This window comes from Columba livia, unplaced genomic scaffold (genome assembly GCF_036013475.1).
Source record: "Columba livia isolate bColLiv1 breed racing homer unplaced genomic scaffold, bColLiv1.pat.W.v2 Scaffold_82, whole genome shotgun sequence".
Taxonomy (NCBI): Eukaryota; Metazoa; Chordata; class Aves; order Columbiformes; family Columbidae; genus Columba; species Columba livia.
Window position 1 is genome coordinate 90,844 of NW_027043810.1, and position 14,429 is coordinate 105,272.

Genomic DNA, 14,429 nt, shown 5'->3' on the forward strand with positions numbered 1-14,429 from the left:
GATCCTGGCTTCTAGTCCTGGGCCTGCCCTGCTCTCCTTTTCTGGATACATTGGGATGGCCCTTGGGTAGCAAGGTTCCTTCCTTGATGTCTGGTTTATCTTGCTTGTCTTGCCTCCTTATCCTTTAGGGAGTAGCGAGCCCTTGCTGCATCATAGCAATATCTGGCAAGAGCTGCTGTGACTTGGTCACAGAAAACAGTGTCTCTGGACACCTGGTCACTTGTCTAGATTCTGCTTATCTATTACACTATGATGAAATTTTTATTTCAAGCCATTTTTTTTAGTCACATTTGTGTAGCAAATCAGTCTGTGGTCAAACAGTAGTCAAGAATAGACCTCATGTTCAGCTCAGTTCTCCCCAGAGTATATGGGAGAACTACAGAATGATGTATCTAAAGTAATAGTAAAAATAAACATACCAAATGATACCTGATAGGTCTGGTATGAATGATGTGGCTGAGCAATACTTGTCAGTAGTAACTTAGAAATCAGAAGCTGTCTCTCTTGAACAGGCAGAGACAAACGCCAAGTCATGAAACAGGAGAGAGCTCTTGTTGCTGCCATAGCTGGCTGGAGCACTACCATAAGGCTGGGAAAAACATCTGGGAGCTGAGGGTTGACATTACGTACTTGGATGCCTTCTAGTTCTAATATACAGAGAAACAGAAGGGCCTGAATCCAGTCCCAGGTGGCACCTCTACAGTCACAGCTTGTTACTTATGTACTGTGGTCTTTCTCTTCCCTGTTAGATGCATGTGACATTTTAGTGTCCTATGGACAGAAATTTGTGCTTAAACTCAGCTATTTAGAGGTTATGGATGATATGCAGAGTAAGGCCTCATCCAGCACTCCATTCTGGCTGTCTGATGTGCTTACATCTTCCCCACCTCCCATCCAAGCCCATGTCCTGCTGCACTGCATGATGACTGCTGTCCTCACAGTCTTGCTCCTTACTGGACAAAAGTGCTGTTGTCTCCCTCCTGCAGCAGCCCTGCTGAGACTCAGACCTGTCCATCACTGTTTTGACCTGGACTTTTCCTTCAGCAGACCAGAGCTCTGGTGCCAGCATGCTCTGTATGTGCTGTCCCACCTGTGCACCTGAATGGTCACTTGGCAGCATCCCAGAGGTCAGAACAGACCCACAGAGCAGCCAGAGCTTCATCTTCCTGGAGTGACTTTGGGAGCCTGGCTCAGGTCTGCTTCCTGATCTGCAGCCCTGGAGATGTGATGTAGAGTCACAGTGCTTCGCACTAGCATTGCCTTGTTTGCCATGGTGGTCAGAGGCAGAATGTCTCAGTTTAAGTGTCTCTAATGAAGGTGGATTGTGGACTGGGCAGTAGGCTGTGGCAAAGGAGCTGCAGATGGATATGTTCCCCATCCTGAAGCCCTGCCTGTCTTACAAGTCAAACAGTAAATATGTTAGCCTCCAAATCTGCAATCTGTGTTAACTGTAGTGGTGAGATCTGGCAGGACTTCCCTGTCAGCACCATGCATGACTAAGATAAGACAAGAAAATTGTGACAGGGCAGGTTGCTGAGACATGGTATCATGATTCCCTTTATTTCCAACTACCACCCCCGTTATTGGCCTACCCCATAGTGAGGTCTTTCCATAGCAGCATTGTGATAAGTGAATGCCTAATCCATAGAACCAGAGCCAAGACTATTTGGATAGTTGGAGATTATTTACAGGCCACTTTCATAGCTGGATCTGACAAACATTTACAGTTGACCCCATTGGGTGTACTCATCTGAGTGAACTATGACAGCTCAGCTGGTATTTTGGATGTAAGTTCTGCCCTTCCACCCTCACAATTCCCTGATTCACCTTGATTTCCATCTCATTTGTTTTCCACTTCAGCCATCTGCTGCTCACAAACACTGTTTAGCTTCATATCCACCTTTCAATCCCTCACTTCTCTTAATATCTACTCAGATACAATGAACATGATCTATAACCATCACTGCAGCAAGTGTGACTCCTCCTTGTGCTGCTGACTGGCCTAACAAACACAGCTTCAACTTGGGAAAAGGTAACTGGAACCCACTGCTTCAGCTGTATTCCTTAAATCTCTTCCCTTGAAGGGTTATCTCACAGCTGTACCAGGTGTCCCCTGGACCTGCACCACATGCCATGACTGTTTAAATTCAAAGGTATCAAGACTGATAGATGGTCCCCTGAAGATTGCACTGCCTCTGCTATGAGAAATATAATAAAGCACTTACTGTTGCTTAAACATACATTTTCCTATCTCACAGTCCCACTCCATGTCAGTGACAGGAGAAGTGTTAGCTGTCAAGGAGAGACTATTTACACAGTAATACAGGGCCTGAACAGTTAAGGTTCTGGCGGAACAACCCCATACCTCTGGAGTCTTCTGAAAACTTCTTACAAGACCTCTTTGGCAGCTTGCCTGTGGATATCCAAGTTGGGTGGCTTTCTAGCTTACCTGTGGACATGAGATGGTGAGGTGGGTTAACTCTGGCAGGTAGCTAATCACTATACAGATGCTTGCTCTCCCCTCTCCCTGCCCCATGGGATGGGGTAGAGGATTAGAAGGGCAAAAGTAAGAAAACTCATTCATAAAGATAAAGACAGTCTAATAAGTGAAGGGGAAAAAAACAAGAAAAGACACCGCAAATGATGCAGAGGCAATCACAACCAGCAGACTGATGACCAGCCAGTCCTCAAGCAACAGCAAACATAGAAAAGTCCCTCCAAGTTCTATTGCTGAGCATACCATTAGATTACATGAAAGATCCCTGTGGTCAGTTTGGGTTGGCTGTCCCAGTTGTGGTCCCTCCCAGCATTTTGGCCACCCCCAGCCTAGCTGGAGGCAAAGTCTGAAACAGAGAAGGCCTTGACACTGCGCAAGTGCTATTCAGCAATAGCTAAAAAGTTAGTGTGTTATCAACACAGTTTTCGTCTCCAGACTAAACCACAACACTATACAGGCTGCTATGAATAAAATTAACTCCATCCTCGACGGTGCCCAATGGTTGTAACTCCTAGTTCTGGCAGACATTTTTCTGCTTCTGATAGAGGTTTTACCTCCCATGGGAGAAACAGCTTACAAGTGAATTTTGTGTAGAGTTTAACCATATGGTCACCACTGAGCAATCCCTGAGTGCTTAGAAAAGAGAGGCTCAGTGCTGAAAGTTCCTCGAGGTGCTCTGAACACTCTCTGGTATGACTGATAAGAAAAGAAGAGATGAATCATTGCTTTCTCTCGAGTGAGGTCCACCTGGTTTTGTTGTCCCTCTTGCTATTTAAAACTCTGCCAGTTGTGTGATGACTATATGCTATACTCAACTCTCAAAGGGAGTACAGACACTCTGATATCCACCAGGTTTGGGGTACTTATTATTCTGCTGAGTGCTTTGACACAGCACAAGCATTAAAACAAAGAGGCAGAAACAAGGCAAAATCAGAAAGATAAATATGTAGAATTTCTGTGATGCAAAGTAATGTGAGATGACTGTAGAAGAACTGCTTAGAAAATCATAGTCCAAAATACAGATACATTCACTTACAGGTTTTCTTTTTTCACACTGACTCCTTATAATTTGATCTGCTTCTCTGATTTCTATAGTCTCACCAGTTAGTGTGAAAGATTGGGATGTTTTATTTAGCTAAGAGAAATGAATACTGAAGTAAACACACAGGTGACTCCTTCCCACTGATCACCTGTTGACTTTGCCTGGGTCAGGGCTCTGCCCACACATCCTGGTGGCTGGCTGCCATTCCACTTCATTCTTTGGGGTCAGACTTATAAAGCTCACCCAGTAGTAGGACATCATCAATTATCTTAATCTTTTACGTCTCATACATGACAAGAGTCTCAGTAATGTATGGTGATGCTGTGTAATCTGCAGAGGAAAGGTTCTGGGAGACATAAAATGCCATAAGTGGTTGTGCTTATTAGTCAGAGTTGTAAACTCACATGTTGCTAAGCATGTGTATTTGTGTATCTATAAGCTTGTTTTTATACGTGCTGTTGCATTATTATGCATATCTATATATGCAAATATCTGTGTGAGTGTGTACTCATACACTGTCACTGTTTCTTGCAGAGCAACAGTAAAGTGTGGCCGCCTCCTTCCCACTACAGAAAGGGAATAGGAGGAAAAGGGAGAGAGACTTGCAAGTTGGAAAGGATCAGGATTGCAGGCAGGAAAACAGGCAGGGTCCTCTTCAGGCGTCAGCTATGGAGGAAGAGAGTGAGACCCTTGTGATCTCCCAGCTTTAAACTGTGTGTGACATGTATGGAATACCTCGTTGGTCGATTTGGGTCACCTGTCCACCCCTCCCTGCAAGTATGAATGGAATGTGTGAAATTTATGAATCATCTTGGCTGCTATAGCAATAAAAGATAATCCTGGGGTTTTTGTCCATATCATTCCTACCATTAGCTCAGTAAAACTGTACATATCAGGTGTTATCAGCTCTGGACCGAACACTGTATGAAAAACATGCAGCCAACTTCAGAAAAATGCAGTTACTTAGAAGAACCTAGCTGAAAGGAAAATTCACTAGCAGACAATTGGTCTTGTTTTAAGCAAAACCAGGACATACACAGAGACATGTTTTAGCCATTTTAAAAATTTGAAGTTAACAGAGTAAATCTCAAAAGGCTCTGTGTGTTTTTTCTTTCCATAAAAATGTAGATATCTACTGAGAAAACTCAATTAAATCCAAACAAACATACAGTGGATTTTCCTTTTACTGTCAAATACGCCAGCAGCAGAACACTTGAACTGACAGAAAATTTACCATTACAAATTAAGTTCAGGAGGCAGTTTGTAAGTCGAGATTGAGACCTAAGCCTCTGTGGCATGAGTCCCAAGATTTTAGTCACATTTAAGTTTTGCCTTCCCTCTTGCTTCCGGACTTCCACTGGGTGATCATTCAGCCAGAGAATAGAAAGTTCAGTACCTGTAAAACCTGAGATTTACAAACTGGGATCTTGGCTGATTCAAACTTTGTCCCTTTTTGTTTTTTTTTTGTGATATCTGATCTAACTTTCCTTCTCCCTCGCTCTTCTTTCTTCTCTCTGTCCTGCCTGACTTTCCTAATTTCTTCCATATTTTTCCATTTCTATGACTTCTACCTCAGTTCAAAATTGTGTTTTATGCAGAATAAAATTGTTCAGTGTGACGCTGCAGTTGGTACTACCAGACATACATCTTGGGCTTCAAGCATCAAATCAGCCAGAAGACACTTGAGAAAAATTGCAAACTATGTGTCTGTCCTCTTGAGACACACCTGGCTCAGAGAGATAAACTGGGGGAGTGGTACATCCAGTAGACACCACCACTGTAATACTGTCATTCTGCAGGACTGGTATACTGAAATCTGTTTCCAGGAAGACACCTGTAGAGAGCTGGCTCCCAGTTGCTCTATCCACCTCTCTATCCCCTGGCGTATATCCTGGAGGCCCTCTATAAAGTGTTCTGAAAAAACTGTGAAGTTTCTAGGTGACTACCACAGTGAATCTGGAACGTCATGAAGGTCTAAGGAACCTAGAGGCTAAAGGAGTCCTGAGTAAGTGTATGTCCACTGTTCTGTGTGCCCTTTGCTGTGTATGTTCCTCCAAAATGTATTTATGTTTAGGAGGTATGTATACAAAGGTGGTGATGATTATTTAAAAAACCCATTTGCTGGAGTGGATCTCAGATATATTCAGATGTTACCAGTAGCTCAGCATTACAAATCACCTTCAGATTTATCTTTAACATTACCTTAAGCAGCTTTTGTAAGCAGAGATAATTGACAGCATGAGAAATACAGAAAAAATATTTTGGTTATAGCTATTTGAGTAAAACAAGGTCTCAGGCAGATGTATGACCCTTGCTACAGACATGTAGCAGCTTAAAGGCATACTGGATTACAGCTATTTGCTCATGAAGGCCAAGAACGAGCTTTTCCACACAGATATGTGGCCCTTCTGGAGGTTACTCTCATCCTCTGAAGCACTGAAGTTTGCTCCCCATAGACAGGATATGCAAGTTCTTCTAGAGGCATGAAAATTCACTTGTGTTGTAACCTTGTCTTTCTGATTTTGTTAGGGTTGAACCAGTTTCTGGATTTGGAAGGGATTCCTTTCCTCACATTAGGCTGTCAGAAATGACAGAACAACATTTCCTTTTTTTTTTTTTTTTTTTTTTTTCCCTTTTGTTTATTCAGCATCTCATAGAGCACATTCAGCTTCCAGGAGACACCTGGAAATGTTGTATTGCAAATTCCCTGCTTCTGCTTTGACTGATTTTTTCTCTCTCTGCTTTCTGTGACACATTTCTGGTTTTACACCAGGAACTTGCTACAGAGCACTGCTGCTAATCAAGCCATCTCTTGCAGATCAGACTAAGCATCTTGAAGCCTAATTTATAACTGCATGTTTTTAAATATCTACTGCAGAGAGAAGGCGATGAAGAAAATACTGTAGTATCAATGCATTTCTAGCCTTAGAGAGTATCATGTCCATGAACTTGAAAACACATTAGTTAAACACTTTTCTTTCAAGAACTTTCTGAGTGTCTGAGTTGATCCCATTCCCTCTTCCTAAGGTATGAACTAATGCAAACACCAGGGAATGGTTCTGTGCTGTGAAGTGAGTGGTGACCTTGCAGCAGAAGAGGCCCTGACAGCAGATCCTGTTTTGGCACTGCATTGCCAGATAATCTGCCATGACTAGCCTTCTGCTTCACAGAGGGCCCTGCCAGTGTCTGGATCCCTTCTTCCTCTGTACTACACCATTCACATTCACTTCTGTTTGTTCTGCCCTTGCAGGAAAATTAGTAGTTTTTGCCAATAGAATGTTGAGTGCTGGCCTGGGAGAATACCAATAACTCAGTTCTCAAGCTATATAGTCCCAAGTCAGACTTGGCATTGAGGAAGGCAAGGTTTTCTCTTCCAGGAGTGCACACGCCTCGGTGGCTCACCAGGGAACCATTTCTGCCACTTGCATCAGGTCACAAAATAATTGTGTCGCAAAACCAGAGGAAACACTAAGTGACTGACTTAGTACAGTCATCTCTAGCTAAGCCACATGAAGAACTCTTTTTAATCCCTTTGCTCTGCGAGCCAGTTTTGGGTGTGTCAGTCAGAAAAAAAGCTCCTCACTAACAACTAGCATTGTTTCACTTGTTTTTCAGATTAAATGGGAAAATATTTTTTGCTGCATTTCGAGTGAGTTGCAGAATAGATCACAGGAAGGTGATGCCCAGTTCATAATGCTGAGATTTCTCAGGGCACTGGAAAAAGCCTAGTGTTTTTACACCACTGAACTGTCATGACCAATACGTTCTGCAGATACTTACCAGCTGGCTCAGGTCTTGCTCTCAGAGTGCCCATGTGAGTAGAGAGTTCTTCTTAGTTGTGAAGTTTCATGAATATCTGGGTGTTTCCCAACAAAAAAGCTGTCCACTGCCATAGCTGTCCTGGATGCTGGGCAGCTTGCGTAGTGCTAGCCTGAGGGTGTCTGTCCAGTTGCTGACCACAGCTGTAGATGTGTCCTTACAAACATTGGGAATCTTCCTTTCTTAATGTGAGGACCTAAGTTCATGGGTGTATGAGTGGTCCTTGGAACTCCACAGAATAGTCCCATGAAGGGAAATGGCAGTAACCATTACCATCCGCTGGAGATCCATAAAATCACAAACTTCTGCAGATAGCATCTTCTGTTTCCCTTCCCACTGGGTTCTGCTCAATGTTCTGATGATATCTGGGTGTCAGAACAGTTATCTGCCATGTCACAGCTCTGTAACTTGATGCCATTTGTGTAGATGCTCTTTCTCTCTTGGTGCATTGGAGTAGCTAGAGAAGAGTTGCTTTTCTATTCTGGGGCTAGTGGTAGTAAAGAGGTATGCTTTCTGCTCTGTGCTGCAAAAAAATGGCTCACCTGTTAGTTCCAGATTCTGGCAGGCAACCTTGCCTACACCCACAGATCCACTTCTGAACGAGACTCACCCTCTTTTACAGTATTTTGTTATCAGGAACTTGCTCTCAGTTTCATCTGATGAGATAGTTTACTTGCGTAAGAGCAAGTCACCTGGAGGAAATATTCAGCTGGGTAATATTACTAACATCCAGAGTTTAGCCTTCAGGAATAGAAACTGAAACAAATGTAAGACTATTAAAGCACCCATCACCCAAGAGCTGACAGACAAATCCAGAATTATCCATGGCTGCTGTCACTAATAGAGGTAAGTGCATGTGTGTGAAAAGCAGGTCTATTTCTCCATATTCAGTGTGGATATTTACTGTAGCTGTATCTAAGGAACCGGTAAGTACAGACAAATGTATGTGTTGTACATGAAAATATACAGGAGGCACTTGTGGATTTGTGTGTGTCATCTCTTTGAATGCATTACTGCATCTTGAGACTTAGGTTCAAAATACTAATGCCTCATTTTGTTAACGCTGATGTGTCATTAGGCAAGAAGAATTCAAATTCCAAAAGATCTCTTAATGTGGAAAAAGTTCTCAAAGGCAGTTAAGAATGGAGCAAATTAGTTGGCTTATTTTTTCACCTATTTTGTTTCCAATGCAATAAATAACTAGAAAATGCCTTTTCAAAATCAGTGCAATAAAGCTGTGCAAGGCACTGATCAGGTCTCTGTTGATGTGGAACACTATTTTATTTCTGCTGGAATGCAATTTCACTGTGTATATTTCCTAATTCCTCATCTTAAAGAGCTAAGAGTTATGGAAAAGTGCCTTTAGTATCTTAATTCCAAGTAAATTAATAATTTTCTACAATAAAATGAGGCTTCTTAGATCCTTAAGTTTGGTATGGATAGACTTCCACCAAAAAAACAACTAGCCTTGTTCATCTGCAATTCTTTTCGTTTAGACCCTCAGCTGGGAAAGGATGAATGAGTCATAGGGTAGAACTTCTTTGCCACCACAAAAGACAAAATGTATATGATCAGGCAGGTATGATACTTTTTTCAGCTTTTGAAACAGTTTCATACTAAGAAAAAAGATTGATTGTCTAGATTGATGTCATGAGTACCAACAGGAAAATAGCTCAAGTTTTATGTAGTAGAAGTGGTTTGAAAGATAGGAAGGGAGAAGAGATTTGATTCTGCTCTGTCAGGGAAAAGCAGATGCAGTATTGCTGAAATTGGTGAAGTTAAACTTGAGTAAGATCACAATCAACCCTAATGGGTTAAATTGAGTAAGGGTTCATGTACAAGAGTAGTTTAAGCAACCATCAAGCTTAGCTCCCAGGTAGAAATCTGCCAATCCAGCATCTAAGAGCTGCTGTCGTCCTGTGAAGGGATTACTTATTCAGCCCTTCTAGATAAAGGAGATTTGACAGGGAGGATGTAGACTGAAAGGGCCAAGGACAGTGGGTGTAGAGGAAATTTTGTTTTCTGATCTACTACCCTCAATGACTCACAATCTTTTCTATATAGATTCCGCATGCAGAGAGAACAACCAAAGGTAAGAGATATGGTTCTATCACTGTGTGCTGCCTGGGCCTCATGGAAATTTTCAGAGACAAAAAAAGCTAAGAAGCCCTTGTGCCTTGTTTTCCTCTTATCATCTCTTTCCCCAATCTTTCTTTCCAGATTTAGGTCATTAGATTGTGACATTCTTCAAGCTGCTCATTTGTGATGGGGAAGGTTGAGAGTGGGAGGCTTGGCTGATGTTGAGAGCAGGCAATGCATAATGGAACCAAACATCATTGAAGTGTCAGGATCATAGTACCACTAGTACTTTTGTCACAGGTGGAAGATACAGCCAAATGACTTCAGAAGAAATTATTTGCCTGACAAGCAACCAAGGGTAGTGTACCTGCTGTATGAAATCAGGTGGAGAAGAGGTACCATCTGGAGGAACTGGTGCTCAAACAATCCTAACCAACATGCTGAAGTCAACTTTTTGAAAAATTATTTCAATGCCATGCCATCAGTTTCTTGCTCCATCACCTGGGTCTTATCTACTACTCCCTGTGGGAAATGCTCCATAAAAATTATGGAGTTCCTGAAGTTACATCCCAATGTGACCTTGGAAATATATGCAGCCAAGCTCTTCAAGCACCTGGATATCCGTAACCGGGAAGGTCTCAGGAACTTGGCAAAGAATGGAGTCATTATACACATTATGAACCTTGCAGGTAACCTAACTACTTTCTGGCTTTGCCTAGGTGTGGATTGAAAGTTTTGTGATTATGTGCACTCTCAGCAATTGTGCTTTGTAATAGTGGTGGTGACTGGCATTGGGAAATACTAGTGAGTGTGAAAATGCCACTCTCTTCTGCCTTATTTTTTCCCCAATCCCATACAGCTGCAGGACCAGCATGGTCACTTCTTCTTGCCAAACATGAACAAGGAGAGTTACGTCTTTCTCTAGCCATCCATGTCTCCTTTATATAAGGTGAAAAATCCTGACAGTAAGAAAGAACCTGTCCCTCCTGGCATATATATGCAGATCAGCTTGCCAGCTGCGGCAAGTAGTTCATTTTGCTTGATAGCTGAAGTAGAGAAGGAGACATATCTAAAGGAGACTTTCAGACAACGCATCACAGATGACAGTTATGTCTTGCATGTGTGTAATTTTGTATGTATGTCTTGCTCGCCTGTTGATGTTTAGCTATAAAAACAGTCCAGTAGCTCACAGAAAGGAATATACATTTGGAGAGATGAAACTCACGTACCTGTCTGAATACCTACTACTAGAGTGTGCAGCTACAAAACCTAACAGGTCAAAAGTGAACTTGAAGAATGTTATCTTGGGGAACCTGTCTCTGGAATTATACCACCAGAGCACTGATAGAAGCTCTGGCTATCCTATCAACACTAAGATCAATATGAAACTGCTAAACATTAGGGTATTCACTCCAGGTTTTCTCTGATAATCGAGATAAGTCAGATTAATGACTGAAGCAACTACTTTATTGTCTTGCCCAAAGCTGCTGTGATCAAGCACAAGGCTGCCAAAAGGTATGCCTGAATGGCCCCAATTGCATGTGCCAGTTCCTTTTTCAGTCCCTCCCAAAGAAGCAGCCTTCCACTCTCCAGTTCTTTCTCTCTTGGCCAATGTGCTCTGGCTGCATGCCCTGATCTGCTGTCTGTTATAGGGGTTGCCTAAGCCACAGCAGTGATCTCTATCTCCCAGGCAATTCCCCTTTTTAGACATATTGCTATTTGTAAAGTTTTGGTTCCTCTTTCCGCTAATTTATTTGTGTAGTTGCAAGTCATTGTTGGTCCCTTGCATGAGTACCCTCAGATGATTACCTTCCTCCTGCCCATTCCGTTACCTTCATCTTACTGAGAAAGAAGTGACTCTCTGGTGTATTCAAGAAGAAAAAAATAGGCATGCCTTTCATCAAGTCTGACTGGATATCTCTCTTCTCAGATTACAGTTACTGGTGGAAAATATTTGTCACACGCCAACATGGAGAAGAGGATTATTTGCCCTGGAGCTTCGCTTTACACATCTTTCTGAATTGCATAGAGTTCCAACAGATCCTTTTGGTCAGTATAATGCTACATTGTGCCTTTGTGGCCAGGAATAGAGAACAGATTTAGCAATAATCTCAGTTCTTTCACTAAGGAAGGGGTAAATTGTTTCAACCCTTTACATGGATCAGCTACAAGTAGCTTGCAGCTTACTAGTGCTATTTGATCCCAAAAGCTCATTCAGCTGTGTAAACATGTTTCAAGCACACTCTTTTTGCTTCTCAGGACAGGGCCACTGATTTTAGTTAAGTTCTGAACAAATTCAAAATCCTAGATGAGTGGATTCGCTTTAAGCATCAGAGCTTACACACAAGAGTATCATATGACTGAGATCTGCTTTCCCCACTTCTTGCAATTCATACAACTGCCAAAGTTATTTGTGTGGCCTGATATCCTACTATACATGAAAGAGAAGCTAGTTTACTGAACAGGAGAGAAGACCAAGATGGGAATTAAATTCCTGGCTCAGCCACTCTTTGTGGGGTGAGCCAGTTCTTGCTTGAATTGGTCTCTATATGCACAATGGGGGCTAGCAGAATGAATGACAAGAACTAGAGGAAGGGATCCACAGAACCACATAATACAGAAAGGAACTTAAAACTTTGAATGAAGAAAACTAACCTGTTTGTATGATACTGTAAATGCCTTGGTTTATTTCCGAATGAGGAAAAGGTAAACATTTCATTTCAGTTCAATCCATTCCAAACTTTACATAGGTCTTTTAATACCTCGGGACATTCTCTTTCTAATTCTAACTGTTAGAATTAGACATTCAGGTGACAGGATAAGCAGTCAGTGACATTATCCAGTCAGTCAGCTGATCTAACAAAGTAGTTAATTCAATGTAACTGGGAGATATTTTTACCTTGGCTTTCAGCCTTTCTGAGTCTCCTAATGTCTGAGATTAAATAATTTAGCACTTCATGTACAATCAAATGCATAATATGATGTTTATGAGGAAACTGAAGAGAGCTGTCTGCTAAATGCTTATGAGTACCGACAAACTAACGCTAACTTGGCACAGTTACCTGGGCAGCACCAAAAGGCAAACAGGCCTGTCAGGTCCTGGTTTTAAAGAGCCAGCTAACAAATGACCTGTCCTTCCCTGTGCCCCTGGCAACCTTGATGATTGCTGCAGACCCCTGATGGCCAGGCAGCTTGCACCTGGACACTCGTGCTGAACATCTGACACTTGCTCAACTGCTTTGCTGTCTCAGACAAACTTCTATTTCTTAGTGGTCTGTTTTTCTAGGAGGGGTTTATATGGCACAGTAAATTTCAAGGTGTTATCCTCTTGTTTGGAAAGATCTGTCCCAAGGGAGACTATCTGAATGTGCATCAGAGTGATCTCTTGAACTAGATGCTGTGTTTTCAAATTCTGGATCATGTTGAAGATAACAACTTAAGCTTTTGGCATCTAATTTTTAATGTTCATGTTTCTTTCCTCTTGCCAGGGGCTTCCTCCATTGCTGCCAAACTTCAAATACTGACAAGCAACAGCAGCATGTTTTCAAGATCACTTTGTGCATCATAACATTATTTCAAGACTGGAAAAGCCATCCCCTTTCAGTCTTCCCCACTACAGCCTTGAACTGTGAGTTTCACACTGTCACCAGAAAAGACTCTTAGAACTGGCTGAGCATTGCTAAGTATTACACACAGCAGAAAGAGCACATGACAAACCATCAGGCAGTTTGGATGATGCAGCGAGGCAGCCAGGACACAGTGCTCTGGGTCTTTACAAGGCTTCCTGAAAGTCCAGTGGGGATGGAGACTATGTCCCAGGATCAGGCCTTTCATGTCTGCTGATTCTACAATCAGATTCTGTGAGTAACCTCTTGAGAGGCCAATGAGTAACATTTTTCCTGCTCTGATCTGTTCCAAAGAAGTAATCAGAGAAATGAACTGTGGTTTTGAGAATTTCTTATTAAAACCACTTTTATGGCTACATGTGTATGTTTCAGAAAATACTTGATGCTATTTGTATTTATGTAATATTATTACTATTACATTACTGCCTTTATTACAAAATAATACAGTTATGTTACTAAGGACTATATTGATTGATTTTAAGATTTTATTCTCCTTGTTTTTATGACTGCAAAAACAACATAATAAAATGGAAAATGTCAGCTCTGTGGAAACTTTGCTTTTCATGTTCACTTCCTGGGCACATATCCTTCCCTTGTAATTCCACACTCTGGAGTCCCAGTTGTTTGTTAGAAACTGGGGAACACAGTACAAAACCTCTTCTTTTCCAGCTGGAAGCACTGAGTGGAATGGTGCGGCAGGAGATATTGAAAGCTCTGAGATATCTCTACAGGCAGAAGGCAAAAAGAAGGTAGAGGTGTACTGGGCCTTTCAGCAGTTTTACTTGCACTGCAAGTAATGCAAAACATCTGAACGAATCCTGTTGGGAGCTCCATTTTTCCATTTTAGATTCCCAACCCCTTCAAGTGGGAGGCCCATTCTGTGATGCCACCGGGGAATGTGCTGCTGCTGTGATCTGCAACATGCAGGCAGAAATTATTATTTAAAGAACAAGGCAGGGGCTGGTGGGAACCATGCCTATCTCTTCTAGTTGATTTATGCTTATAGCATCCTTTGGCCATGCCAAAGTCTCCAGATGTTTAGCAGACAATGAAGACAGACAGAAAGCTGCAGGCTGAGTAAGCAGCTCCACCCTCTGCTGTCTAAGAGAGTATCTAAAGCTGAGTGCAGCTGGCTGGGGAGTTTCTCCTACCAAATAAAATTGCTCCACACAATGCATAGTGTGTCTTAAGTTTTTTTCCCACTGTCCAGGTCCTCAGGCTAGATGTCACATAACTTCTTTCTGGCCATTCTAATGATAGCTCTTTTTTTCCTTAGCGAGAAATCAAATCACTTAATCAACATGTAGTTGAGTCCGTAACTATTCAGCACCATAACTTTAAAGTTATTGGTCTTGCTGTGGAATGT

General features: G+C 42.0%; 1 protein-coding gene across 2 annotated transcripts; it reads left to right on the forward strand.

Annotated features, from left to right (window-relative positions):
* The first annotated feature begins 8,091 nt into the window (after window positions 1–8,091).
* Window positions 8,092–13,630, forward strand: LOC102087964 (C->U-editing enzyme APOBEC-1). Of its 2 annotated transcripts, none has more exons than XM_065048368.1 (5): window positions 8,092–8,204; window positions 9,423–9,450; window positions 9,738–10,126; window positions 11,368–11,486; window positions 12,926–13,630. In XM_065048368.1, the coding sequence occupies exons 1-5, from the start codon at window positions 8,183–8,185 to the stop codon at window positions 12,959–12,961; spliced, it is 594 nt and encodes a 197-aa protein (XP_064904440.1). In that variant the 5' UTR covers window positions 8,092–8,182; the 3' UTR covers window positions 12,962–13,630. The 2 variants fall into 2 exon arrangements, with proteins under 2 accessions (XP_064904440.1, XP_064904438.1); XM_065048366.1 differs by lacking the exon at window positions 8,092–8,204 and adding an exon at window positions 8,855–8,937.
* The last annotated feature ends 799 nt before the right edge of the window (window positions 13,631–14,429 follow it).